Source organism: Camellia sinensis, chromosome 7, assembly GCF_055761805.1.
Source record: "Camellia sinensis isolate YWXY chromosome 7, ASM5576180v1, whole genome shotgun sequence".
In the NCBI taxonomy this organism is placed as follows: domain Eukaryota; kingdom Viridiplantae; phylum Streptophyta; class Magnoliopsida; order Ericales; family Theaceae; genus Camellia; species Camellia sinensis.
In genome coordinates, this window is record NC_138967.1 from 141,379,343 (window position 1) to 141,407,226 (window position 27,884).

The window sequence follows — 27,884 nt, forward strand, 5'->3', positions numbered from 1 at the left end:
TTTACTCCTCCACACACTCTTCCATTGTGGTTAACAAACCCATATCTCTTATCAATGTAAAATTATAATACAACCCCAAGAGATAATACAATAATCTTCACCTTTACTATGCAAAACTTCCATTATATATATATATATATATGTTTTCAAGAATTAGACAACAATTCCATAACATGTACATTCTCTATAAGTTAATCATCATTTTTAAAATCTACTCTTTCTCATTTTGCCATGAAATTTCTCACATTATTTTCTTTTCCAACATAAGTATGTTACTGAACTTCTTGTCAAAGTTGGTATGGTGGATTGCAAACCTTGTGCCACACCAATTTCTGTCAAACTTCCATCCAATTCCATTGATACCCTTCCTTGTACCCAACCATCTCTTTATCAAAGCATTGTTGGGGCACTACAGTATCTTACTATTACCAGGCCAGAACTTTCCTATGCTGTCAATCAAGCCTACCAGTTCATGCACTTTCCTACTGTGGAACATTTTTCTTCTATTAAACACATTCTTTGATATGTCAAAGGCACATTGGCCCATGGTCTTCATTTTACACCCAGTAATTTTAAGTTACATAGTGATTCCAATTGGGTTGGAGATCCCACAGATAGGCGGTCTATATCTGGCTATTGTGTTTATTTGGGCACCAACCTCATCAATGGTCTTCGAAGAAGCAAGCAACTGTGTCTAGATCATCCATTGAAGCTGAATATCGCTCATTGGCCCATACTGCTACTAAATTAACATGGCTTCAAATGTTACTTGCTGAATTTTCCGTCTCTCAACCCTGTCCACCTATCTTATGGTGTGATAACATGTCTTCCATCTCTTTGGCCAACAATCTTGTGTTCCATAGTTGTTCTAAACACATCGAAGTTGATTTTCACTTTATCCAAGAAAAGGTTGCAGCTCATAAAATTATTCTCAAGTATGTTCCTACACAAGACCAGTTGCCTGATATCTTCACAAAACCTCTATCCACTACTAGATTTTTCTATTTGACACACAAGCTCATGGTCTCTCCTTCGTCCATGTGCTTGAAGGGGCATGATAGAGAGAGAGTCATCCAAATGATATACTGGGCTATGCCATATGTAGTCATAAAGACAATAATAGAATTAGTTAGTATGTTAGAGAAGTGGTTAGTTAGTTAGACAGTTAGGGTATTATTTGTATGCCTTGTATCTAATATATATATATATATATATGTACGGTTGAACATACTGAAGAATATTCATTCAATAACATACATTGTTCATACATTTCTTCAACTTGCACCCCGCATATATTTGACTTGCACCCCACACAGCTTGAACTTGTATCTCGCACAGATTGAACTAGCATCTCGTACAGATCGAACTTGCACCCTGCACAGATTGTAATATTTCTATAATTGTTTTTTGTCAAACTAACTTATATTTTATTTGAAAAAATGAAAAAAATATTTATTAATTTCAAATAATATTTTTTCTCAAAGAAAGATAGAATCATATGAAATTGATATTTTTTACAAACTAGTTTTTATTTTTGTAAAAAATAGAAGACAATTCAACTAAATATGATGAATTGAATTTCTCATATCCTAATTTTTTGAAATTATTTTTAATGCTAAAATATATGTGACTATTTTTTTGGTTATTTTTAGTGAATTTTTTTTTGGGGTATTAATTTGTATTATTTTTATTGTATGATTTGAATTAATAAAAATAAAAAATAATATTTGTATGGTTCAATTATTATTATTTGTATGGTTTAATTATTATAGTTTATTATTTTTTTTATTTATGTGATTTAAGTTAATATTCATGTGGTTTGAATATTACAATATTCTTTTCTTTTTGGTAAAATTTGAGTTAATATTTTTATTTTTTTTAGTCTTTAAGTTTTCTCCTATTATTATTTATATTAATTTCAAATCATAAAAAACATTTTAATTAAGTAAATTTTTTATATATTTTTTGAATTATTTTAAATTTTTATTAAATATGTTAAATATTAGTACCATTTTAAAGATTTCGTTGATATTTTTTAAATAATATTAATTTTATAAAAATTGAATTTATATATTAAAAATTATATGTATTTTATTAAAATAAATAGAATAAATTTATTTTTCTTTTTAGTTATAAAGCGAAGAAATTATTGATTAGTTTAGGGGCAGCATCACGTGATACTCCATATGTACTGTGATTAGTGAAAGAGGCAAGGCTTATAATTTTGTATTAAATAATTGAAAAACATAATGGGGTATGAAAATTTGTGATTGACTTGAATAATAACCGCATAGTGTCACAGGTAGGGCTGAGCAAGGAATCCGTGAAATCCGTAATCTGATCCAGTCCAATCTAATCCGATAGGTTTGAATTGGTTTTTTGAATCCATGATTTGGTTCCGGATTGAAGAATTAAAAATCTGTAGTCCACGGATTGGTTCCGGATTGAACCCCACGGTTTCGGATTGGAACCGATCCGGACCGTATACAAATAGATTATATTTTTATTATGCATCCTCCCTCATAGTATCTTCTCTTATTCCATATAAAACCTAAACTCAAACCTAAACCCGCATCATATCCTCTTTTATTACTTTTGTTTGTTAGTTTTTAGTTTTAATTTGTAATGGTCTAAATACTTATGGTGAAACCAATTTTCTTATGGTTGTTTAAATTTTAGAATAGTATGTTGCTATTACAGAAAGACATATTGCTATTGTAGAACTAATATATCGCTATGTTTATATTTTTATGAAATTAAAGTGTTATATATATATATATATTTTTGTTATTTAACTCTATGAATCTGTGGTCCTAAACTGATCCAATTCGTATTTAAATGGATTGGCTAGGATCGGTTCCATGATTTAAACGGATTGGATTGGTTCCAATTTTTCAGGAACCGTAAATAACGGATTGGTCCTGGTTTTACCCCAATCCGGACCATGCTCACCCCTAGTCACAGGAAGAACCAATTAGCTTGTTTGGTTTTGGTTTTCAGTTTTCAAAAAATTTTACTTTTTTATTTTCTGTATTTTTTTTGGTTTCAATGAATTTTTTTAATATTGTAAGCAATTTTTTTTTGTTTTTTTTTTTTAGACATACCTAACATTAATACACTTTAAAAGTATAATATTTGTAAAAAAAGTCTTTAAAAATTCACTAAATACCAAAAATATAATTAAAAAAAAAGAAAGAAAAATCAGTACATTTTTCGTATTTTTGTGTATCTATTAATTTTTTAAAATATATTTCACAAATATTTTAATATTTATATACATTTAACTAAGGTACATCTAAAAAAAGTAAAAAAAAAATTGCTTCAAATTTAAAAAATATTTACTAAAAATAAAAACATATGAAAAATAAAAAATTCAATTTTTAAAAACTGAAATCAAACATGCTGATTAATTTTTCTATAAAGAACTCGTTTGGCATGTGGGTTTGGGTGAGGTTTGGGCTATTTTAGCTACAAAAAGATAAAATAAACTTTTTAATTCAATAAGATAAAATATTACATTCAAACTATAATTATTTTGGGTATGTTTGGTTTGGGTTTGTAGAGTGATTTGGGGAATTTTTTTAAAAAAAATTTGTTTGATTTATAAATTTTTCAAAACAATTTCTAAAATCACTTTCTCTCTCTTACCTATCAATCAACTATTTTTTTTCTCTCTTCTCTCCTCACTATAGGAAAAGAAGGCTATGGCAACGCTTCTTTTATGGCGTTTATGAAAAACGCCATTATAGATTATTTAAATACAACGTTTTTAAAAACGTTGTATTAGATCTCAGTAAAACGGCACCGTTTGGGTCAACTTGTCAACACCGTTCAATGCTCCGTCCCTCTCAAAACGTCTCTCCCTCAGTCTCACTCTCAGTCTCCCTCTCAGTCTCACTTTCTAAACTCAGACTCTCTCTCGCTCAGAAACCCTTTCGATTTGAAGCTCAAAAACCCCCACTCTCACTGATTTGAAACGCTCGATTTCAACCAATCTTTCTCTCTCGATTTCAAACACTTTCTCTCACTCGATTTCAAACACTCTCGATCGATTTTAGATCTATCAATTTCAGAACCTGACGCAGATTTGAAGCTCTCCAGATCTCGCTCAATCGGTCTCTTTTTTTTGTTGCAGAACTCAAATCTGTAAGTTTTTATTATATATGCATTTGTTTTGTATGAACTCAGATCTCTGATTTGCCATGGTTTTGAGTTCATTGTTTTGGATTCATTGTTTTGGATTTGGTGGATGTATCTCACCTCTCTCTCACGCACACACATCAAGCTATTAATGTTTCGTTTACATTTCTCACAACGGAAATAATAACAGTTTGATTTTTAATTTTTATTATTAGAGGGAGAAAAGACCTACATTAAGATAAAGGAAGACTACATATGAAATATTATTGAATATTTGATGTAACAAACAGAGTAAATTATTGAATATTATTGAAATATTCAATTTGATTTTTAATTTTTAGTTTGATGTAACAAACAGAGTAAATTATTGAAATATTCTTCTAGATATTTGAAGCCTACCTTTCCCTCCTTTAAGTCCTTAGAAATTCATGGAAACTGGCTGGGGAAAGGTTTCTCTTGTTATATGCTTATCAGTACCCCTTAGTGCTAAGTGGAACAATTAACTACGACTGATCCTGATCCTGATCTGGCTGTTAAAACTGAAATGTGTGCCCTCTCTGCACCTGCTGTTGGTTGTTGCGCTTGGTTTTGGCAACTGCCAATTTGATAAGGATCCATCCATTCGAACCTTTTATCAATTTCTAACCATATATATGTATCTTCTAGTATGTAAAGTTGTAACTCTTGGCTTCTTGTTTGAGATTATGTATCAATTCAATCATTATTATGCATTACTACAGGTGCGTCTTAAATTAAGTGCTTATGAGTATTAATACAAATAGTCTTTTTTTTTTTTAACTTTCCTACTAAATATATTAAAAACCATCATAATCAGGGACTGAAAGAATATGGAGACGACGTTGCAGCTGCTTGAGGCATGTTATTTCTTGCCTCTGAGAATATGAAAATGAACTCTACCAATTGAAGGGTATAAAATTGACCTATACTTGCCTGTAACCCCCATCTCATATTCCCTAATACTTATTATTGAAATCATGGAGGCAAGACTTGTTTGTGCGTCCATTGAGAATGAATTGGACTAACTCAAGGAATAATTAACCAAAGTAGGTATGTGGCATAACTATGTGCGAATAATTATGAAAAATGCTTGATCATGAAACTTTTCTTTGTGTTTAGAACAACACAAGGCCCAGTGATTGAAAACAATGTGGCTTTATCAAAAACTGTAAAATGTTGAGTGTTAGGTTCTCTCTCAAGAGTGTGCAAAAAGCCTTGTTCAATTGTTTATAGGTAATGTACTTGTATTAGTTAAAACCTAATAGGACTAGAATCTAGGTGTGCCCTCAATGCCCTGGAATAGAGCTCAGTAATTCTTCTGTAGGGAATATGGAATGATGCTTTTGCGCAAGTGGGTTTTAGAGACGCTTCATTCAGGGCTTGCAATATGTCTGCTCTAGGCCGCCCCCTCTATAGTTTGCTTGAGTGGCCTGAGGTCATGCTCGTCTAACCTTGGCTGGCTGTCCTATTTTTCTCAAAATTTCAAAGCTAGAGATCAGCACACTAACACCACTATTTTTCTCATACTAGTTTTAGTTTGGTCAATTTTGTGCATTTTGAAATTATGCATCCTAACACCACTAATGCAACATGCTTGTGTAAGTATACATATGTGCAAGTAACAGAGATATGCTTGTAGTATCGATGCAATGGAGATAGTCTACAAGTTGCAACACTCGTCAAAACTACCTAACCACGACATTTCTACTTTTGTCTTGGTTTGTGTTTGTTGAATCACTGACTAGTAACAAGCCACACATGTCATGATGATTACATCAAAGTTTGCAGCACATTCGGTTCTCTTACATAATACCGCTTTAGACATCATGGTGGTAGAGACCTAGATATCCTAGCTTAACTTGGATTTAACTTAGAAAATGTTTTTCAAATTGGTAAGTTGTTTTTATTCTTGCTTGGGATGCTTTGAATAAATGTGGAGGTTTTTATTGCTTGGGATGCTGCCGAAATTTCGTTAGAGATGGATAGAGCGGTATGAGCTACTTTTTACAATATAGACTGTGCATTCCTGAATGGGAAAGTAGGATGAACCAACCTATTAGAGAAGAGTTAGCGGTGAATGGTGTCATGTCGCATGCATTGTAATGTACTTAATTGAGGTTAAGAATAATTAAAATGAAATGATAATTTTGAACCTTGTTGATTTGGCAGTGACATTTGTAGTGTAAGACGAAGTCAGATGGATAAAAGTTGGATAAATCAGCATAGGTTGCATCCAGAATATATAGAAGGGGTTAAGGAATTTGTTAAACTTGCATGCCAAAATAATCCTCTATCAAATGAAGTCACATGTCCATGTAAACGGTGTCGGAATGTCAAACTAGTAAAGAAAGACCTTTTGGGGGAACATTTAATGGTCAATGGGTTTCTTCCAAGTTACATCAGATGGATTTTTCACGGGGAAGATTTACCGGCGTCTGTGCCATTGAATGAGAATGTCAGTGATTCGAATGATGGCGATGAAGTCAATGAAATGATATATGAGGGGTTCAGACTTCCTCCACCATGCTTGGTTCATCTTGCTAGTAATGAGACAGGAAGTTCTAATATCGAACTAGGCCCGGATAAGAAAACTGAAAGATTTTTCAGTTTATTGAAGAAGGCCGAAAGAGAGTTGTATCCAGAGTGTCACAAGTTTTCAACGCTGTCATTTGTTGTTCGATTATTGCATATCAAGTGCCTTAGTGGATGGAGCGACAAGTCTTTCATGATGTTGCTTAAACTTTTGAAGGATGCATTCCCAAAAGGTGAAACTTTGCCAAAGTCGTTCTATGCAACGAGGGCACTCCTTAGGGAATTGGGCCTCGATTATCACAAGGTACATGCATGCCCAAGAGATTGCTCACTGTATTAGAAGGAGACAGCTAGTAGGGATGATTGCATAGTGTGTCAGATGCCTAGATACAAACAGTTTGAGGGTAAGAAGAATGATTATAAAAAGAAGCAACAAAGAATTCCCCAGAAGATTGTGAGATACTTTCCTTTGATTCCAAGGCTTCAAAGATTGTTCATGTCATCCAAAGCTGCTTCATTAATGAGATGGCATGTAAAGGGCCGAATTGATGATGGCAAAATGAGACATCCTGCTGACTCTCCTGTCTGGAAAAATTTTGATACTTTGTAGACACAAATGAAGGATATTGGGGTGCAATCCAATGCTACAGATGAAGAAATTATCACATAGGTTCTAGGGCCTGAGCGACCTGGTCGTGTTCGAACATATGGATTGGGTCCTTCTCCGACAGATGTCTTTGGAGGTGGATATAGGCAATCGCAAGAACAAACTCGTATCATCCAAATGCAAGTCCAAGAGCAACTTAACCAATATAAAGCACAAATGGAGATGCAAATGAAAGAGATGATGGATGCTATGCTTAATCAATAGAAAGTACAAATGGAGATGCAAGGCACAATCCAAGCTTAACAAGCACGAATAGAGCAATTGGAATCTCAACAGGCCATGGGTGGGCTTGTTGCACCAGCTGCTACACATGTGCATTCACAACAACAATCCCATGCATACACCTCATCGTTTAATTGCCATCGTTCGTCCGAGGAAGTGAGTAAATAGTTAATTATGAAATTTTCATATGACATTTTATTCATGTTATTTGTTCTTACCAAATGCAGGTTCACATATCAAAGAAAGAAAAGAAGAAGAAGAAGAAGTAGATATGACAAACTCAGGTTCATTCTAAACCATTCTAGTTGGATTGCTTTCTCCTTCTCACTTATTTGTTGAATTTGAAAATATAAAGCATTGGAGAAGAGGGGAATTTTTAAAAGATTTTAATGAAAGGATTGGAGTAGTTTATATCAAATCTAGTTTTTTACTCAAATTTTGAATAAATTTTGATGAAAAATTGGTGAAGGGTTTTAGATGCTCTAACAGAAGTTCTATTTACAGAGGCACTTGCTAGATACGATGTCTTTTATTGATCCACTTCCCCCATTCAGAATGAAGCAGTGGCAAGTGATTGTTCTTTTGTTTTTTGATGCTCTCTCTGTTTCAAGAATTCCAGCACTTACTCCACATATGACAAGTCGCAGGACATTGCTTCATAAGGTGAGGTTACTACAACATTAAATCTGATTTAATTTTTTGTGAACATATAGTATATACATATGTTCATGTACACCTCCATGGATCTTGGAATTTCATTTGGAATCCTAATGTGGAGCAAGCCAAGTCCTTCATGGAGATAAAGCTTAATTCTGTGATAATGTTTTAGGCACATGTTGACCATTATATTATTGTTGGTGCATTTAGATTGAGAAATGCCTTGTTTCTGGGTTACTTCGAATCTGTTATTATCTTGATTGTACAATTGGATCACAATGACTGCTGTATTAGCGAGTCTACTATTAGACAATGATGAAAATTTGGGCATGCAATCATTTTGTTGCTCGTAATGCTCTAAGATTTTTCTTTTCTTTCTTCTTCTTTTTATTTATTTTTTTTAATGATGGATAAATTGTCTAAGATGGTTGAATATCTATCATCATGTCTCCTGGTTAACTTTTGGCAATGGCTGTTATGAAGCAGTGGTAGGCATGTCATTGAGGTTTTCTTTTGAAGGCGGCATACTGTCTGAATGTCTATCGTGGAACTGAAGACACTGGCTGCGGACTCACTACAAGAAAATGCACCTACGGCGACCAAATTGGCGACTAAAAAAATTTTTGGTCTCTGAAAGTATAGGTTTTGGCGACTAAAACAACATTAGTAGCCAAAAGTAAAACTTTTTGGCGACGAAAAAATTTAGTAGCCAAAAGTATAGGTTTTGGCGACAAAAAATCAGTTTAGTCGCTAATTATCGACTTTTGGCTACTAAAATATTTAGTAGCCGAATGGAAAATAAAAAAATGATTTTTTTCTCTTTGGCGACTAAACTTTGGTCGCCAAAAATGTACTTTCAGCGACAAAAAAAAATTTTAGTGGCCGAATATTGACTTTTCGCTACTAAAATATTTAGTAGCCAAATGGAAAATAAAAAAATAATTTTTCTCTTTGACGACCAAATTTTTAGTCGCCAAAAACGTACTTTCAGCGACAAAAATAAAGTTTAGTCGCCAAAACTAAAAAATTTGGAGGGATTAATTTCAAAATTTGGAGAGATTTTATAAAACTAATCGGCGACTAATTGACATTTAGTCGCTAATGGTCTTTTGGTTAAATTACACTTTTGGCTACAAAAAGTTTAGTCGGTATTGATTATTATTTGGCGACCAAATATAAGTTTAGTCGCTAAAGGTAGAAACAATATTTTTGTTTTAGAGGGAATTGAATAGTGGCGCCCGCGCCCCTCTTTCACACCGACACAATCTGTTCTCTCTCATACACACACACACACAGCTCTCTCACATACAGAACAGTCACCACCAAACCTCACCCCCGGCTCACCACCCCACCGTCACACGTCGCACCGCCACCGCCGCAAATCACCACCGACACCGCCGCAAATCACCACCTAGGTTTGCTCTCTTGCTTTGTCACTCTCTGTCTCGCTCTCTGTCTCACTCCGACTCTCTCTCTCAACCCCTTCTTCTATTTCCCCAAATGTGAAATCTTGCTCTAGGGTTGTTTATTCTACCCATTCTGTTTAATTTTGTCTTCATTTATGAAATGGGTTTGTTTGAAATGGTTTCATTACTAGAATTTTATGGGTTTAATGTTGTAAATGGATTTGATTTTAGGGTTTGATACCTTTCCCCCTATTTTTCCTTTCTATCTCATTATTTTAAAATCTCTAATCCATTGTATGTAATCTCATGTATTGAAAAATAGAAATTATCAAATAAAAGTGTTATCAGTGGCACTGTATGAGGATGAGATCTGATCCCTTTTTGAAGGTTCTAGGGAAGCAGCTGCTTTGAACTTGCAAAGAGTTTGGTTGAGGGAGAACCGGAGGTTGTGGTAGGATAGGTTGCTATTTGTAAGGTGTATGGCTAGTAGCTATTTATTGTTTGGGAAGGGACTTATCTATTCCATAGTTTAAAAGAATAGAACCTTCTTGCAGATACTTCTTCCTGGATTTCATCAATTGCAATTACTTCTATTCATGTTCCAAAAGACAAGATTGTTTAGACCAAATGAGACAAATACTTGTTATATCTATGCTTTTCCTTTTAAGTAAATCATTGGAAACACTAAAACTCCATTGAATCATAGATTTTTTTAAAACTATGGAATAGATAAGTCAGTGAATTGATACAAAACAGTGAATTGATACAAAATCCTATGGCCTACAGGATACTAAAAACAATGAATTGATACCTTTTCCCCCTGTTTTTTGTATCTCCTACAGCCTCCAGGATACTAAAAACAATGAATTGATACAAAATCCAATACCCAATTTGACAACTATAATTACAAATTAATTCAGTATTTGTTTTGATTCGTTTGGTTGTTTTGAACTCTGTGAAATGGGAAGACTATGAAGCTAAAAATGTTAACGATTTATACGCAAACTAAGGTAAGCTTAATTGCAACAAGAATTTGAGACCTGGAAAACCTCAAGTCGTCGTTTTTCTTGCATGATACATTAGTTTGCCAGAATAAAAATTAAAAAAATTATTAATTTATATTACGTTTTCCTATTATTAAATGTTAAGTTATGGCACTTGTCCATTAATATGTAATTCCCAATAGTGTTGTCATTAACTTTGTGATGTTGATATTGCTTCTCTAAAATGTTAACTCTTCATTATTACAACCTTCTTTGCTTGATTATTTTGGGCAAAACAAAAAATATATATATATATTTTTGGCAAAAATATTTAGGCCATGGTGATATGTAATTTTTTATAAGAGTTTATGTCAATGTGTTTAGTGCAACTTACTACTTGAGCTTATGAGAAAAATGAAAAACTAATTATTGTGAATGAAATTGTTATGTAGAACGAAAAAACTCGAATTTAAACTTTTAATTGCCATAAATTCCTGTAGGCTTCAGTTTAGTTTGTTTGTTGACTGCAGCCCTTTTAATTGCCCTAAACATAACTTTTGGTATTAATTCATAGAATGGATGCTCGTCTACCAGTCAATCTATTGCTATATTTATATTATTTAATCTGAGTTTGGGTGTCTTTGTTTCTCTCTTTGTAATTTGGTACCTGATAGTTGACAATCAATCACTTTGATTGCAGTAAATTTGTAACACACACACACTTTATTACTCTCCTTGTCTTTTAATGTTTGAACACTTTCACAGGTGCTATATGTCCTCTAGAAGTGCCTCTATATGCACCAAACTGATATTCTATTACAACTTTTCTAAATTCAATCTATAGTTAGGGAATTTTAACCTAAAAAAACAAAGATAGAAAAAAACTAACTTGGATGAAACTCTTTTAAAAAAAACTAACTTGGGTTTTATTACTTCGATGAGTTCATGGACGATCCTGAAACTATAGGAAATCGAGTTGCAATGCAGAGATTCTATGCGGAGACAGACATTTTCCTGTTTTGGTCTTATGGCAATTCTGCAGATATTATGGGAACAAGGGTCACAGAGCTTGCAATGGATGCAGTTAAAAATATGGGGGAAATAGTTGAGAAAGTAGTTTTACAACAGCGATTCAAGTTCTTTCCTCATGTAAACAGCCAAGGTAAGCTCAATAAGTTAATGTCACACCATTTACCATTGCAATCTTATTGATTACTAATTTTCTTTAATTTGGATACAGATATGAAGGAAGGGTTCTATGACAAAGTGGAGAGTCAACTTCATGGTCATGTCTCGTTAGAATTTAAGGCATAAAACTTGATTTAAACTAATAACACAGCTGTGTTCAAGACATGTCTAGTTATCATTGCATATGATTCATTTTCTCTAGTTATCATCTGCTTGAGGTATAGGCTCTCTACTAATTCTTCTTTCTTTTTATCACATTTTTTATTTTAGAATCCTTTATTGGCCCTTTCATGTGTTTAGGAGGAAACATATTCTTATGTTGTTAAACATATTTAAACTTTTTAGTTGTATCTATATGGAGCCGTGTTTGTTTTCAAGTATACTACCGTATGATATAATTGGCTTTTGCATAGAGAGGGAAAAAGGAAAACAAAATCATATGAGCAACCACAACAACTATCCTTTAACAATAATGACTAACAACAATCAAAACAAATATGAGCTACCACATCAGAGTACTTGCATTGCAACTTGATTTTAAAATCAAAACAAATATGAACTTCTATCCGTTAATCCCTCCTTTGGGATTTTTATCTTTGGAACCCTAAATCCTAACAACTTCCAACTTATTTATGAATACTAGGAACTTAAAGTAAGAGATTTAGGACCAGTGGCTTTTTGCTCAAATTTCTTGTCCAACATATAAATATAGTAATTAATGATTTTCTATTATCTTCCTATGATATGTATATATCTGTTCGTACATAAAAGTGAATATATGTGAAAGGATGTTTACTTTTCTGCCTTGTTCCACATTAGTGTTAAAAAACTAGCAATAAAAATTGTCTTGACATGGATGAAGAATGCAAGAGGAGGGTTTACCTTTTCTTTAGACTGGTTTATATGGGTTCACAGATGACCATGTTATGGAGGAGCTTGGATTGGGTCCAAATGGTGGCCTTTTATATTGCATGGAGTATCCTTTGCATTTGGGTTTTAATGTTTTTGTAAATCATTTTCTTCTCTCATCTTAGATTGTGTTGTCACTTAATTATTTCTAGTAAGGCTAGAGCCGGTTATGTCAAGGAGCATAAAGGCATTGATTGACATCCCTTGTGAGGGATAAATTTATTTTATTGTGTAGAGAACCTTCTGTTTTTTTTTTTTTTTTGTTAATTTGATATTGGATTCCAAGTTTGTATGGCCTTAAATCTTGACACTAGGCACCTTGGAGAGATCTATGTTGATCGGCTTCTCAAATATTTTTAACTACTGACTATGCTTGGAGATTAGCTATGCATATTTCATTTGTTCTCTAAACTTAAAACAATCCCAATTCATAAAACTCATTCTGGCTACTTTCAACTGATGACTAGAGTTAGTTATGTAAGTTACAGTCAACTAACTCATATATATGTAACATTTCCAAAAGAATATAATTTCTTGAAATTATTTACAATAAAATTTAATAATATAAATAGTTGTCTACCTTTATTTATTTATTTTTATTTGTATGGAGTATGGTGTGTTAGTTAGGATTTGTTCAGTGTTCTATTTGTTTATTTATTTGGCTGGATTATGTTTTAATCTTTGAACTTCAATTACTTTATAGGCCAAATAGAACTTTTTTCACATGTTCCTGTACTTAAGAACTTTGTGGAGCACTTAGAGCGTAAGAACTTCAATGTTTGTGCTGTGTACTTGCTTGATTCACAGGTTTGTATATGTTTTCTCCACCTTAATTTCAATTAATTTCACCATTGGTCATGGATGCCATGTCTTTTTACTGAAACTGAAGAGTTCTAATTTCTTTTTGTGTGCCAGTTCATGACTAATGTGACCAAGTTTATTACTGGTTGCATGGCTTCACTTTCTACCATGGTTCAACTTGAACTGCCCCATGTTAACATTCTCTCCAAAATGGATCTTGTGACAAACAAAAGAGACATTGAAGAGTAAGTCCTTTTACATTTTGCTACTATTTTCTACTTGTTCATGTTCATCTTACTTCACTTTTAATCCTTTTGTATCGTTGTTGCTCTCAGTTATTTGAATCCAAAGTCTGATGTTTTGATGTCAGAGTTGAATCAACGAATGGCTCCTCAATTTGAAAAGCTTTGATTGAATTAGTAAGTCATTAAGCAGATCAGAATGTGCATTACTGTTGTTTAAATCTACAGGTGGATTGTGTAAGAACCCATGTTCCCTCACACTTTGTTTTGACCTATGTTGCATCCCCTTATGAAGTTGCTTAAGTAAACTTTTTGATTTTTGATTTTTTATACATAATTTCTCTTGCTGGAGAATAGCCTAGCTGAAATCTTCATGATGAGATTCTCCCTTATGAACGGCATAATGAATTGGGTGAGTCACCCTTTTGGTTAAATGATCGGTTGTCTATGTTTACCTGCTTGTGTATAGGCATACATATGGTGGATTGGTAAATATGCATGTGATTACATTCATATGATTATGTGTATTAACTGTCTATTTATTTGCTTCTTATTGGAGTGCAGGTTCTTGACTCAGACACCATAATGGATACATTTTAGTTTTACCCTGTAAAATACAATAATTTGCTGCCATTTTATCCCTATGAATGCTTCCTATCTGGGGTAATATTAGCATTTCTCAAATAAAAGATTTATGATTACTATTTTGAGAAATGCAGTTGTGTTAATTATTTTAAGAGTGTATGCCTCCGAACATTACAAGTTGTTCTTACGTGCTTGAATTGCTTCTGGTAATATCTTGTGGAACTTTGATGGTGATGGTTAATGCCTCTGTGTGGATTGAATTTTTGTTGTCCTTATATTAGGAAAATGTGAGGACAAAGCATCACACACACACACACACACACACACAAAAAGAGCCCATATTACTCCTTTATTTGGGATCCTTATAAGTTGGTATTTTCCCCAAATTGTGGCTGCTGGAATTCCAAATGTCAGATGGTTTGGTGTTGAAGGAGACTATAATGTCCTTGTGATGTATTTACTAGGGCCTAGTCTTGAAGACTTGTTTAGCTTTTGCTCTTGTGATAGAAGTAAACAATGAGAAATTGCCTAATTTCTCTGATTTGGTAAGACCCTAATATTAAAGTCAGTATTGGTTAAAGCACAGCACTGTCATTATTCTGTTTCTGTGAGCCTATGCATTTTAAGCTGTTGAGACCTGCATGCTGTTGTTAGTAGCACCACCATGTTTGGTTGTTAGCTAGGATGAGCTTGAGAGTGTGCCAGAAATGGATGTAATAATAACATACAAGAAGTAGCAAAATGTGTGATTATGTGATAGGCATGAACATAAGAACGCTTTTTTCTTTCTTTTCTATTCTCTTTTCAATTTTTTTTTTTTTTTTTGGGGGGGGGTGTTGGGGTTAGGGTTGTCAATATAGATTGCTTCCCTACTTTTTCTTTGTCTTTTTGGGGCTGGTGGACATATGAGAGGCACCTGCTGATATGCATCTGGTAAACAACTGAACTGGAACTGGAAGCTCTAAACTCAGGACCTCCATGTTTGGAGCTGGATTCTTCCCAGCTGTTATACACATCAGAGTTAATGTTTCTCTCTATATTCTAAATTAAATGTAATTCGGACCCATAGGTTGGGAGTTAGAGCTGAATACGCGCTAAACTTAGTCAAAAAAGGGCGTTCCGAGGGTGAAAATTCAAAACAGCCCCCGAACCACTGTGTGGCTCTCACGGACAGCTTCCCCTTGACAAATAGGACTTGTGACAACTGACGGAATGTTATTCGAACCTATAGGTTGGGATTTAGAGATGAATACGCCCAAAACTTAGTCGAAAAAGGGCGTTCGGGGCGAAAATTCAAAACAGCCCCCAAACCTCCGTGTGGCCGAAACAAACAGTTTCCCCATGCCAAATATGACTTGTGACAACTGACGAAATGTTATTCGGACCTATAGGTTGGGATTTAGAGACGAATACGCCCAAAACTTAGTCGAAAAAGGGTGTTTTGGGGGCGAAAACTCAAAACAGCTCCCGAACCTCCGTGTGGCCGAAACGAACAGTTTTCCCATGCCAAATATGACTTGTGACAACTGACGGAATGTGATTCGGACCTATAGGTTGGGATTTAGAGACGAATACGCCCAAAACTTAGTCGAAAAAGGGTGTTTCGGGGGCGAGAATTCAAAACAGCCCCCAAACCTCTGTGTGGCCAAAACGAACAGTTTCCCCATGCTAAATATGACTTGTGACAACTGACAAAATGTTATTCGGACCTATAGGTTGGGATTTAGAGACGAATACGCCCAAAACTTGTTTTATTTGAAATTTATACTCTTTTTACGCTTAAAATCTCTCTAACAGCTATTAAGGTTGGTGAGAAGCTTTAACATGTAAACAACAATGTTCCTGATTTGTGCAATACTTTGGATTTTGCTTTGTTAATGGTGACTCATTTGTCAGTTAGTGTGTTTTAATCATAGAATCTATGCTATTGGTCTTTTTTTTTTTTAATTTTTAGAAGGGATCTATGTTATTGGTTAAATCAGACATTTTTCATGCCTTCTCCACATATGTAGGGGCTCTCATATTTGGGTGGCCAGTCATAGCTCACAGTTACAGAATTTGGGCTGCTTACTAATGGCAACTATGATTATTCATTACATTTTCCTTTTGCTATGCTACTCTCCCAACAACACTGAGTTGACACTTTCAGTTTCTGCAATAATGTATTTCCTAGTTATGCTATGTATTTCCTAATGTATTTATGCAATAAATGAGTCATCTATTCTCACAAGGTCCTGCTTGAGTTTTTTGAGTGGGGACAGTGGTGCTCCTAGGTATGGTTCTAAATAGAATTTGGTGTATATATTTATTTATTTATTTATTGGGTTGCCTGCCAATTTCCAGTGATAGTCTCATCATCTCATGTGCACAGTCATACACACACTACAGACAGACAGATTGTCTCTATTTATTTATTAATTTTGAATCTCTTTCTCTTCTTGTTAGGGCTCTTTTGAGGAGGTTACACCTTTACAATATTGAAAGAATGGATAATGCATCACTTTGTGCATCATTGTCAGTCTGCCCTTGTTTTCTTGATCTTGAGATTGTTGGCCTGCATGTTCTATTTAGTTGCTTTTCACTTTACTTACATTAGTAGTTGGTTTAATCATGTTTTTCTACGGTTTCTAAACCCAGCATTATAATCTATGTCATTGATCTGCCCCAATATGAATAATTGTTTTCGTCTACACATACCTGTGATGTGGATCAGTTGGTGTGATTATTTTTTAAAATTTATTACTCTGTTTCCTTCACAAACATCTAAATATCATGAATGGGTGATACAGGAAAAGAGATTCATGTTGAACTTTAATATCTTTGGTTGCATTACAGCTTGTATACATTAGTTGCTTTCTTCAATGTGAACTCTGATGCATTACAGCTTGTAAATATTGCTTGTTGCATTATAAATTTTGAGTTTGTATTTATAATTTTAAGCATTAAAGATAAATTTTGAAGTGTTTACTATAGACAAGTGAAATTAACAATTTTTTTTGTAAGTATATCCATTATGTTTATTAAATGTTTACTGTATTTGTTAGGGCACTATGTTCCCCAGCTTGCAGAACAAATTTTGCACAATAATAAGAATGCTCCAAAGGATGACTATATAAACCTCAAAGGTTTTATTGTGAGTGATGTCCCAACTTGTACTTACTATTTTCATTTTGGCTAATTAGCTTTTCATTTTCTTTTGGATAAAACTTGATTGCTAAGAGCTTCTCTGCTCTAGGATCTTTAATCTGTCATTAATAGAATTAAAAGCTTGACTGCTTTCATTTTCATTGACTATTAAAATGTTGTTAGTGTGTTCCTAGTTAAAATTGCTGTTTAACTGTGGAAAGCATAAGCATAGTAGCTCATTGTGGCAGAAGAGAGTGAGGAGGAGAAAGAAATAAAGAAAGGAGAGGGGCAGAGGCAGATTATAGTTATATTATTTAAGTACACATTCACTTTCTAAATTAATAAACACTTAAAACACAAAAATAGTTATATTATTTAAGTATACATTCACTTTCTAAATTAATAAACACTTAAAACACAAAATTAAGTCTCAAATTTTTTTAATTTTTTTTTGTTAGTTAACAAACCAGTAATTGTTAGGAACACATAATAGATCACATAATAATCCATAGAAAATACAATGAAAGGATGGGATCAAAACTCAGTTCATAATAAATATCAACTTGACTGCGGTGTTGCCCTCAATGAGTTCTTTGTTGCTTACAATGACATAGACATGTACAGCTTGTATACTCCACTTTGTGTTGATAGTACCTCTAGCACCACTAGAAAAACTCCCATGATCCAAGGCATTGCTCCTCAATTATTTTCCAAAATTGTGAGTCCCTCTCTATTTTTTATATCAACAATCATATGCGTATTAAATTACAATGATATCTCACGAAATGTTTGTAATTATAAATGTGAGCACACATAATGAACATTTTGTGAGACATCAATGCAATCTGTGCGCGTAATTCTATGTTTTCATGGCTTATTTAGAATCCTTGCATGGGACACAAATCATAGAAAATGCGAATCAGCCCCCGAACGACCGTACGGATGTCACAACCACCTTCCCCGTCACAAATAGGACCTGTGACAACAGACGGAATGTAATTAGCATACGTAGTTTGGGAGTTAGAGCTGAAAATGCATTAAACTATCGTGTGACTCACACGGACAATTTCCCCATGACAAATAGAACTTCTGAGAACTGACGGAATGTAATTCGGACCCGTAAGTACGGAGTTAGAGCCGAAAACGCCCTAAACTTAGACGAAAATTCAGCGTCTCGTGGGCTAAAATTCATAACAGCCCTCGATCCACTGTGTGAGTCACACGGACAGGTTGCCGATGACAAATAGGACTTGTGAGAACTGACGAAATGTAATTCGGATCCGTATGTAGGGAGTTCGAGCTGAATACATCCAAAACTTAGTCTTTAAGGGTAACAGCCACGTCTACAAATCACGAGATTTACGTGATTATCTATAAATGATAAGAGGTTATTTGCAAGATAAAGTAAAATTTGCCCCATATTCTTTACTGGAAAACCTGAGCCAACTAGAAGAACCACTTCATTAAGTAATAGTAGGAAACCTTACAATACATTACAACAAGGGTAATACAATACTGTTGAATTGATGAAAATCGAAAAGAATATGACCTCGACTTAAGGTCATTGCTCACTCTACTACAGCACTATTGATACATGTTCCTCATATAATTGCACTAGTGCTGATGTAGTAACTAAAAATAACATTAAACTAAGCACATAAAGAAAAAATTAATAATAATAAACTGAGATCTTAATCCACCACATTTGGTAGATAAACAAGCTTTAATTTAATTTCCCTAGCTAAAAGTGTCGTGGAACTTTCTGCCGCAGAGAAGAGCGTTCTTTGGAATGGGGAATTCGTCTCTGAGTGAAGTCGATGCTGTGTAGACACGTACGTAGAGTTGCTGTCCGAGGTACTGTCTTGCCCAAAACTCTGATCTCAGATTCCGCATTCCCACATTATCAAGTGCTACATAAATGGCAGTCCATGATTTTGGATATACCTGCAATATTTACCAAACATGTGACATGATCTTAAGGTAGTAGGACTGTAAAATGAATCAATTGTGTTCGCTTTGTTAAAAAGCTCATTTACGATTGACATATATTCTCCAACTTTCCCATAAACATCTTTTTTCTAACTTATTTACACAATTTTTGGATCATAAGATGTAAGCCAATTTTTTTTTAAAAAAAAACACTACAAATAATCACAATAAATTGCACCAAACTATCAAACGCACTTCTGTTTAAGCACTCTGTGGACTAGTTACCCGCAAATACTCTAAAAATGGGATAAACTAGTTACCCTCAAATACTCTAAAGAACTCTGTGGACTCGTTCTGTGGTCGTTGGTTGTCAAGCCATCTGTTAAATATGTCAACATGAGAGCTTTAGCTATGAAACTAATTGTTTGCGAAAGCAAGTGCCTCATACGTCAAACTTGTTGGGTTAATTTTTCTGGGCTGTTTTGGAGTCACCTGCCTTTGTAGTGTAGTTCAATTGTCCATTTTGGGATATTTGGAAAATTAAACAAAATAAATTCGCCATGGCTCTTATCCTAACCATTTTAACATTGTCCCCTTGGATACTAGTATTTATGGTTGTCAGAAGTCAATTCTTCTTTGAAGATGATCCACAAACCTACTTGAAAACTATATTACCTTGATGCAATAGACTAACACACTACTTCTAGGTGGTATTTTCCAATAGCATCATTATCCACCATTTTAATTGATCTTGTTATTGGGCCTTTTGCATTTGCATAACCAATTCCTAATGTTAAATAGTTTATCCAGTATGCTTGAATCTTTATTCACTAATTCAATTCTCTCGGGATTTTTTCTACATTAGCAGAACAACTACTCTGCACCTCATGTTTCGCAAAATGTTAATGCATGTCCAACACTATTTGTGGCAAATTTGGGGCCAACTTGTTCAGAGCAAGAGCTAATTCAAGTCTTTTCAAGGTTTGGAGTAATTATTTTTATCATGTATTTTCCTAATATGTGAAGCTTGTGGAATTTAATTTTCTATTTCAAATTTGTCCTTTCCCAGTTGCCATGGATTTATAAAATTGAAGATGCAGAGCACATATGGAACTCCGGTGGCATTTGTTGATTTTTAGATACTTTGTTACTGTCACTGAAAAGCTAAAACAAGAACTCATGATGGGTCCATGTTTGTATGTCTTTCATTAGTTAATATAATTTTTGTTGTGGTACAGAAGTTGTAGGTGTACAATTAATTTGGTTATTCTTGTATTATGTATGGAATTAAAATATTGGCGTTGGATTAGACTTGGTTCTTATGGAATTTGTAATATATATATATATATATAATTGGACGTTCAATATTTATTATTTGGATGGTTGCAATTGAAATGTGTGCACGTGGTTGATTATGGAATTTGTAATATATATATATAATTGGACGTTCAATATTAATTATTTGGATGGTTGCAATTGAAATGTGTGCACGTGGTTGAATGTTTGATAACATATTTAGTGTTGATGGATTATATTGTTCATACAGGGTACATGTTGTATTAATAATGGATAAAGGTTGTTTACAAAAAAAAAAAATCGAAAAAAAAAAACGTTAGAGTATTTGGCCACCAAATATTTTGGTAGCCAAATACGTAATCAAATGTTTTGGTGACTAATAATTTAGTAGCAAAAACATAACCCAAAAAGTTTTAGCGACCAAATAATTAGTAGCTAAAACAATTGAGAATGAGAGAAAAAAACTATTGGCCACTAAACACTTTAGTCACCGAATTCACCTTTTGCTGACTAAACTAAAATTAGTAGCCTAATGTGTACTTTCGGCGACGAATTATTTAGTAGCTAAAAGTGATACCTTCCCCGACCACAACAAGTAGTAGCTAAAAAGCCTCATTCGGCGACTAATACTTTAGTGGCGGAAACATACCTTTTGCCGACTAAACTAAATTTAGTAGCGAAATGTAGTCACTTTCGGCGACCAAACAAATTTTCGTCGCCAATACTATCGCCGACAGGGTAAAGGCGACGAGCTTAGCGACAAAATATTTTGGTCGCTAAAGCGTTTCGGCGACTAAATTTTTGACTTTTGACGACCAATATTTTGGCAGCCAAAAGTGACATTAGTGTATTTTTATATAAGTACTTTAAGGTCCTACTCTGATTGATTTTGTATATCTAGTCTCGGTATTAGTTATGGTGATTTAGTATCAGACCTTCCTTTACCCTTTTTTGTCCACACGCCAACATCTGTTTCTGTAACTTGATCTACTATTTGGTTTAGGAAAACTTATAACTTGTCTTGACTGTTTAATTCTGGGACTTATTCTCTGTTGTAAATGATGTTTTTCTGAGGTAATTCAGGACAATCAATCAAGCTTATGTTAGGTTCATATGCCCCTTCGATTCGGCCTTGATTGCTGGAGCAAAAGCCGTTCTGTTTCTGGAATTTTGGATGGTCCAAATCACCGGCCACCTTTATCAGCTTTGGATACATTTTTCGGATTCTTTTGCTGTAAATTGCTCAGGCATGACTACGCAACAAGATCATCGCTCTCTCAACCCTGGATTTATCCACACACACGGCCTTTTTTGTGATTTTGTATGGGTCTCAGAAATGATAAATATAGTGTGCACAATATCATTTTTCAATGCTAGCAGTGTAAATGATCTATTGTTATATCAATTGAAATTTAAATCTTTTCAGTGTTCTTGGGAACTGTTATAAGATTTCCCTATTCCTTGTGGGCTTGATTGGCTTCATTGTGACCTTTAAACAGACTGGGCTTATGAAGGCATTGCTTTGTTTGAGTGATATCTTTTTGTTACAAGCCATGAATCAGCCTCACTGAACTGACAGAAAAGTTGGTCATTTATGGTTCATTATCCTTCAATGCATTTGAAAAATTTTATTTGAATGTGAAGGCTGTTTGGTAAAGTTTAGGCTTTCAATTTCTTGTTTATGTTTACAAAAAAATTTAATACTACCATTTTAACATGTTTGGTAAACTTTTTTGTTTATAAATTATTTTAATTGTCTACTACTCCACTTTGATACCTAGGCTTGTTTTAATCTCATAATTTTTGTGTGAATTGGAATGCAGCTGCTTGATGTAGTGGTGGGTTTATAATTTGTTGTCAAAATGTCTATCTGTGTTCAGGGATTGGTCTTTGGACCTCTAGTTCTTACCACCCAACCCAAAAAAAGAAAAAAAAAAAAGTGGCATTTTTTCAAAAAACGCCACTAAATGACATCATTATGACGTCACACGTTAATTTGGGACAGAGGGTGAGACGGTCGTCAAGGATTTTGCGGCGTTTTAAGAAACGGCGTCTAATATTTTTAGCGACGTTTTTTAAACGTTGGGTAGCTATTGCAGCGGTCGTATCAGCGGCGAAAATTTTACATGTCGCTATAAGATATTACGGCGTTTTTAAGACTAAAAAACGAATTTCCTGTAGTGCCTTTTCAATCAATTTTTTCCTCACACACATCTACTCCATTCTAACAAAATATCAAATCATTCCAAACTCCCAAACTACAAAACTAATTTGAAAATATGCAATTAAACAAATCAAAAAAAATTTTAAACTCTCTTCACAAAATAATTTTTAAAAATTACTCTTCTAAAATCAAACCAAATATACCTTTTATTTTTTCTCTTAAATAAATAAAAAACTCATTTCAAACTAAGTTTTCAATTCCAAAATAAAATAACTAAAAAATTAAAAAATCAAAACATCAACTCATGTCCTCCAACGGACCCAACTAGGTCGGTGATGTAATTAATGTATGCGTATGCTAGAGAGGGAGAGAGAGAGAGAGAGAGAGAGCAGAATTGTGATGTGTGTGACGTGTCGTGGTGAGTGTGTCAGTGAATGTTGTAAGATGAGGGAGATTTGGGAGTTTAAAGGGTTATGCCCTTAAAATATGTTTTTCACTTGTCAATATTGTTGACATTTTCAAACATTTCCCACTGATTTGCGGTTTACATCTTCTTAACCCACAGTAAGGTAATTGCCTCTAGATTCTATCCCAAACCGCCTTTGGATAAACAAGCTCCCAAGGAATCAAGATCCGCTTTTTACTTCTTATTTGCTAGGTTATTGGGATTATTTTTAGCCACTGTTTGGTAAGATAGTTTTCAGATTTTTTTGGCTATTTTAGCCACAAAAAATAAAATAGGCTATTTTAGCCATAACAAACAAAACATCACATCCAACCTATAATCATTACATTCTTCTCTCACAAAAAAGTCAAAAAAGCCAAAAAGCCAAAAAGCCAACCTACTTCCCAAACCAAGCCTTAGATTCAAATTTAATGATTCAAATTATTTATATTTTAAAATTTATTTAGTATATTATATCTGTAAAAAATCACGTTAATCAAATATCAAAAAACATGTATTTGAAAAATTATTTATTAAAAAATAGTTTTTAATTTTATGATTTGAATAAATATTTTCTGATATCCGATCATCTTGATTTTTTACAGGTATGATATACTCAATAAATCTTAAAATATAAATGATTCGAATTATCAAAATTGGATTCAAAAGTAAACTCAATAACCAAGGTTTTAAAAAGCGACCGCAACCAATACGTAATGCCGTTACGTAACGATTGTGGTAGTTACCGTCACCCGTTACGGCCGCTTTTGTAGTGTGATTGAGATTCACAGGTGTATCGGGCGTAACGGTTGCTATAGCGGTCGTAATGACCGTAACGGCCAGTTATGCTGTGAAGCCCCTGAAATATGTATTCACTTTGAAAACCCTAATCTTTGAATTATTTTCTTAAAGTCCCTCGTTTACTTGAATTAATTCGAATCTTGTCGGTTAGCATTACTATTTTTATTTTTATCGAAACAGGAATTTCCCTAGTCGGATTAGGATCCCTAACCTAATTTAATTCTACATAAGTTACATGTATTTAACTCCAAGCCCTCGCTCTTTATTTAAATTCAAAACTTGCCCCAAAAACTAGTACTTGTACCTTGTACCTTGAAGTACCATCAATCTTGTTATATATATGTATACACCTTGAGGAATGTGCCTAGGACATAAAATAATTAAAAAATTTCCCTTCACCTTTCCCTATGCATAGCCTTCCTAGAAGAAAGTGAGAAATCAATTTCCAAGAAACATCATCATGAACTTCTAGGAAAAACCAAAAACCTAGTACCTAGACCTAGGGTGCTAATTCCAAAACTAGTTTCCTTTCAACTAAGAATCAACCAATTGTTGCATAATCCTATGGTTCAACTCCAAAACCACCCCTATTCCATTAGATTCCAAGCAAAATCCTAACGTTTCCAACCATATCCAACTAAGGGGCTTTTAAGACTTTTTGCCTCAAAGGTTTGTCTATAAATACCAACACACCCCCTAGCTTGCAAACACACACAACACACTCACTCACACACACATTTCAGTTAGAGAGAAGGAGGAGAGCAAGAGGGAGAAATCTAGAGGAGAAGAAGAGGGAAGAAGAAAGCTTTCTTGTGCAAAGCTTAGTAGGTAAGCCACAAACACAACCTTCTCCTTCATTTTCTTTTTCTAATACATGTTTCTAAAAGTTCTAAATAATGTTTTCAGATCTGTTATTACTAAGTTCTTATGTTAAAAATGCTAAGGATGGAGTATTAATTCCATCTCTCTTGCATTTTCTCCATTTTGGCACAAAGTCATCTTCTTTTTGTACCAATCTCTCAACTTTTCAAGAGCACTCTTTCAAACAAATTTTCTGAGTTAAACATGTGATAGTTAGCATATTTTGTTCACAAAAGAAATGAAACTTTCCTTTGGTGGAACCCCTTTTTCATAAATCTTCTTGTTTTGGGCAAAGCACCTTAGAATCTGTTTTTGCAGCCCACTTCCAGAAATTCTAGAAAAATGTACAAAATTATTCTAGACCTATATTTTATGTCAAAACCTTCCTTAGGATGTTAGCTTTCAACTAAAATTGGTTTCATCGAAAAAAATCAAGCGGTTTGCAAGAAAATCAAATTTTCGTAACGGTCGATGGATCTAGACAGATTCTGGACAGCGCTGGAATATTTTCTAAATAACTTAAAATCTGGAAAACCAATCCCATTTCCGAAAAGTGTTCTAGAAACTAGATCAAACTCTCTACGAACCATAGGGAGACCGAGTTTGGTGGAATATCTAAAATAGCCCTTTTATTTCAATCTTCATGTGATGTTAAATCTGAAAACTGTGTTATGCATGGATGTTTTATGCCCTTGAATTCATGAAATTGCCTACTTACATATGAGCATATCTTGGCATGTTATTATGTGTATTATGGTTATGTTGTTTATCTTCCTCGCTTTATGGATGCATGCCTATGTGGATATTATTGTCTTGCAAGTTGAATTAACTTGATTTAAAGCATTTAACTTAACGGGAAACCTAATTGGGAGGGTATTGGGTTTTCGCGCACTTGAGTAATGAAAAGATGAGAAATGTGATATATGGATTGTTGGGATGCGTTCCCTATTTGAAAGTTAAAGTCTTGCGCAAGTGGTTTTTGGAACCTTTGAACGGAGCGGTTGTATTCGGACCCTAGGTGGTTCGGTGTGAAGAGGGATTCGGGCAAGGCCCTATTTTACCGTCTCTTTTGAGGCCCTGCGGTTGGCTCTACACGGTACATAACTGTTGGTAGGCATCCGAGGTTAGGTCTGCAACAAAGCAACAAAAGAGAGGGCCTACCGAATAATCCGCGTCCAATTCTTGTGGTTGGGAGGACGAAATCTCTTTGGGGGATTTATAGTTTACTAACATCTGACCTAACCCTTTATTTATTTATTTGAGTATCATACTTTACTACTTGATGTTATAATTGTGATTGTGTATTGGACTGGGAAAAATGGGTGGGGTGTGTGTGTGTTTACTGGGTATTCAAAGCTCACGGCGTATCATGCCAGGTGACGAAGCGGAACTTATAGCGGGAGACGACGAGCCGGAAACCTTCGAAGACTTTTGGCTATCTTAGGAAGGCTAGAAATTTCCTTTTGTTATTTTGTAAGACCCATTTGAAGATTTAAGCAATCTTTTGGGATGTAATGTAATGAAACTATCTTTTGAATTAAGAATATATATATTGTGGTTGTTATGTATTTATATTCTGCGTGTGAACCTTATCGTTACTTATGAAACCTTGTGTTAATACCTTTTAAGATCTGTTAAAAGGGTAGTGCGCTGCCTAAGAAAGCTGGACTTAGAACGGAGGCTAATCTGACTCCTCCGGCGATCTGGGGTCTTACTGGTTATTGACCATAGGACTCATTAGTGACTCTCCCTTAACTGCAACCAATGGTCACTATAAGAAAAAACACTTTTTGTGACAACTTATTTTTTTTGGTCGCAAATAGTCCACTTTCTGCGACTAAAATCTAACTTTTGGCAACCACAATTTTTTGGTCACGAAAAATCACTTTTTGGTGACCAAAAAAAAAGTTAGTCGCGGAAAGTATACCTATTGGCCACCAAAGGCATTTTTGGTCGCGGAAGATCACTTTTTGGCAACTAAAAAAATGTTGGTCGCGGACAGTATACCCTTTGGCGACCAAAGACTTTTTTGGTCGCGGAAAGTATACCTTTTGGTGACCAAAAAAATGTTGGTCGCGGAAAGTATACCCTTTGGCGACCAAAAAAAAAGTTGGTCGCGGAAAGTATACCTATTGGCGACCAAGGGCTTTTTTGGTCGCGGAAGATTACCCTTTGGCGACCAAAGAAAAAAGTTGGTCACGGAAAGTATACTATTAGCGACCAAAGGTTTTTTTGGTTGCGGAAGATTACCCTTTGGCGACCAAAAAAAAAAGTTGGTTGCAGAAAGTTATGGTGGGATAATTTTTTTAAAAAATGGATACTACTGTAATTACATGCTATTTTTCTGTTTAGGCATTGAAAGTTTTATAAAATAATATATAACCTAATTTTTATGGGTTATATATTTTCTCTACCAAATATGAACAAGAAGCATGTTATTGGCAGAGTGGATTGGGTGCATAGCGACTCCTTGGTCATGAGTTCAAGTCTTAGGCAGCGCAAAAGAATTAATTTTTTTAGGTCAAGACGCTGACTTTTGGCGACCAACTTATCTTCGGTCGCTAAAAGTTCCCTATTGGCTAATATGAATTGGACTTTTCGCGACCAAAAAAGTTGGTCGCCAATGGTCACTTTTTTTGGTCGCTAAAAGTTCCCTTTTGGCTAATATGAATTGGACTTTCCGCGACCAAAAACGTTGGTCACTAAAAATCTTAAGTGATTCGTGATTAAATCAAGATTAAAATATTCCAAATCCCAATTATCCAAACAACACAATCTAAATCAACTAGCACTTACGAAAGTGATTTAGATTGTTTGTTTTTCGGAATAAACAATAAATTGACACAAATGATTTTTACGTGGAAAAAACTACAATTGAAGAACCTTCAATTGTAATAAAAAACCACGGGCGA

At 34.3% G+C, this 27,884-nt stretch overlaps 1 protein-coding gene across 5 annotated transcripts; it reads left to right on the forward strand.

Moving 5' to 3' along the window:
- Window positions 1-3,892: 3,892 nt before the first annotated feature.
- LOC145795348 (uncharacterized) lies at window positions 3,893-20,774 on the forward strand. 5 transcript variants are annotated; one of them, XM_082879467.1, is made up of 12 exons: window positions 3,893-4,146; window positions 6,328-7,735; window positions 7,807-7,863; window positions 8,084-8,242; window positions 11,568-11,787; window positions 13,426-13,529; window positions 13,638-13,768; window positions 16,796-16,864; window positions 17,395-17,483; window positions 19,248-19,330; window positions 20,271-20,386; window positions 20,475-20,774. In XM_082879467.1, exons 4-9 carry the CDS (start codon window positions 8,102-8,104, stop codon window positions 17,435-17,437), a joined length of 708 nt encoding a protein of 235 aa, XP_082735593.1. In that variant the 5' UTR covers window positions 3,893-4,146; window positions 6,328-7,735; window positions 7,807-7,863; window positions 8,084-8,101; the 3' UTR covers window positions 17,438-17,483; window positions 19,248-19,330; window positions 20,271-20,386; window positions 20,475-20,774. The 5 variants fall into 5 exon arrangements, with proteins under 5 accessions (XP_082735593.1, XP_082735595.1, XP_082735596.1 ...); XM_082879469.1 differs by lacking the exons at window positions 3,893-4,146; window positions 6,328-7,735; window positions 7,807-7,863; ... (1 more) ...; window positions 17,395-17,483; window positions 19,248-19,330 and adding an exon at window positions 8,249-9,651 and having other exon boundaries at window positions 11,391-11,787; window positions 16,796-16,906; window positions 20,274-20,386; XM_082879470.1 differs by lacking the exons at window positions 3,893-4,146; window positions 6,328-7,735; window positions 7,807-7,863; ... (1 more) ...; window positions 17,395-17,483; window positions 19,248-19,330 and adding an exon at window positions 8,249-9,651 and having other exon boundaries at window positions 16,796-16,906; window positions 20,274-20,386.
- Window positions 20,775-27,884: the final 7,110 nt, after the last annotated feature.

Coding starts and splice junctions, on each gene's coding strand:
- LOC145795348 (XM_082879467.1), top strand. CDS start 8,102: ATGTCTTTTATTGATCCACTTCCCCCATTCAGAATGAAGCAGTGGCAA. Junction 8,243..11,567: donor GCAGGACATTGCTTCATAAG/GTGAGGTTACTA, acceptor TACTTCGATGAG/TTCATGGACGATCCTGAAAC. Junction 11,788..13,425: donor TCCTCATGTAAACAGCCAAG/GTAAGCTCAATA, acceptor ATTACTTTATAG/GCCAAATAGAACTTTTTTCA.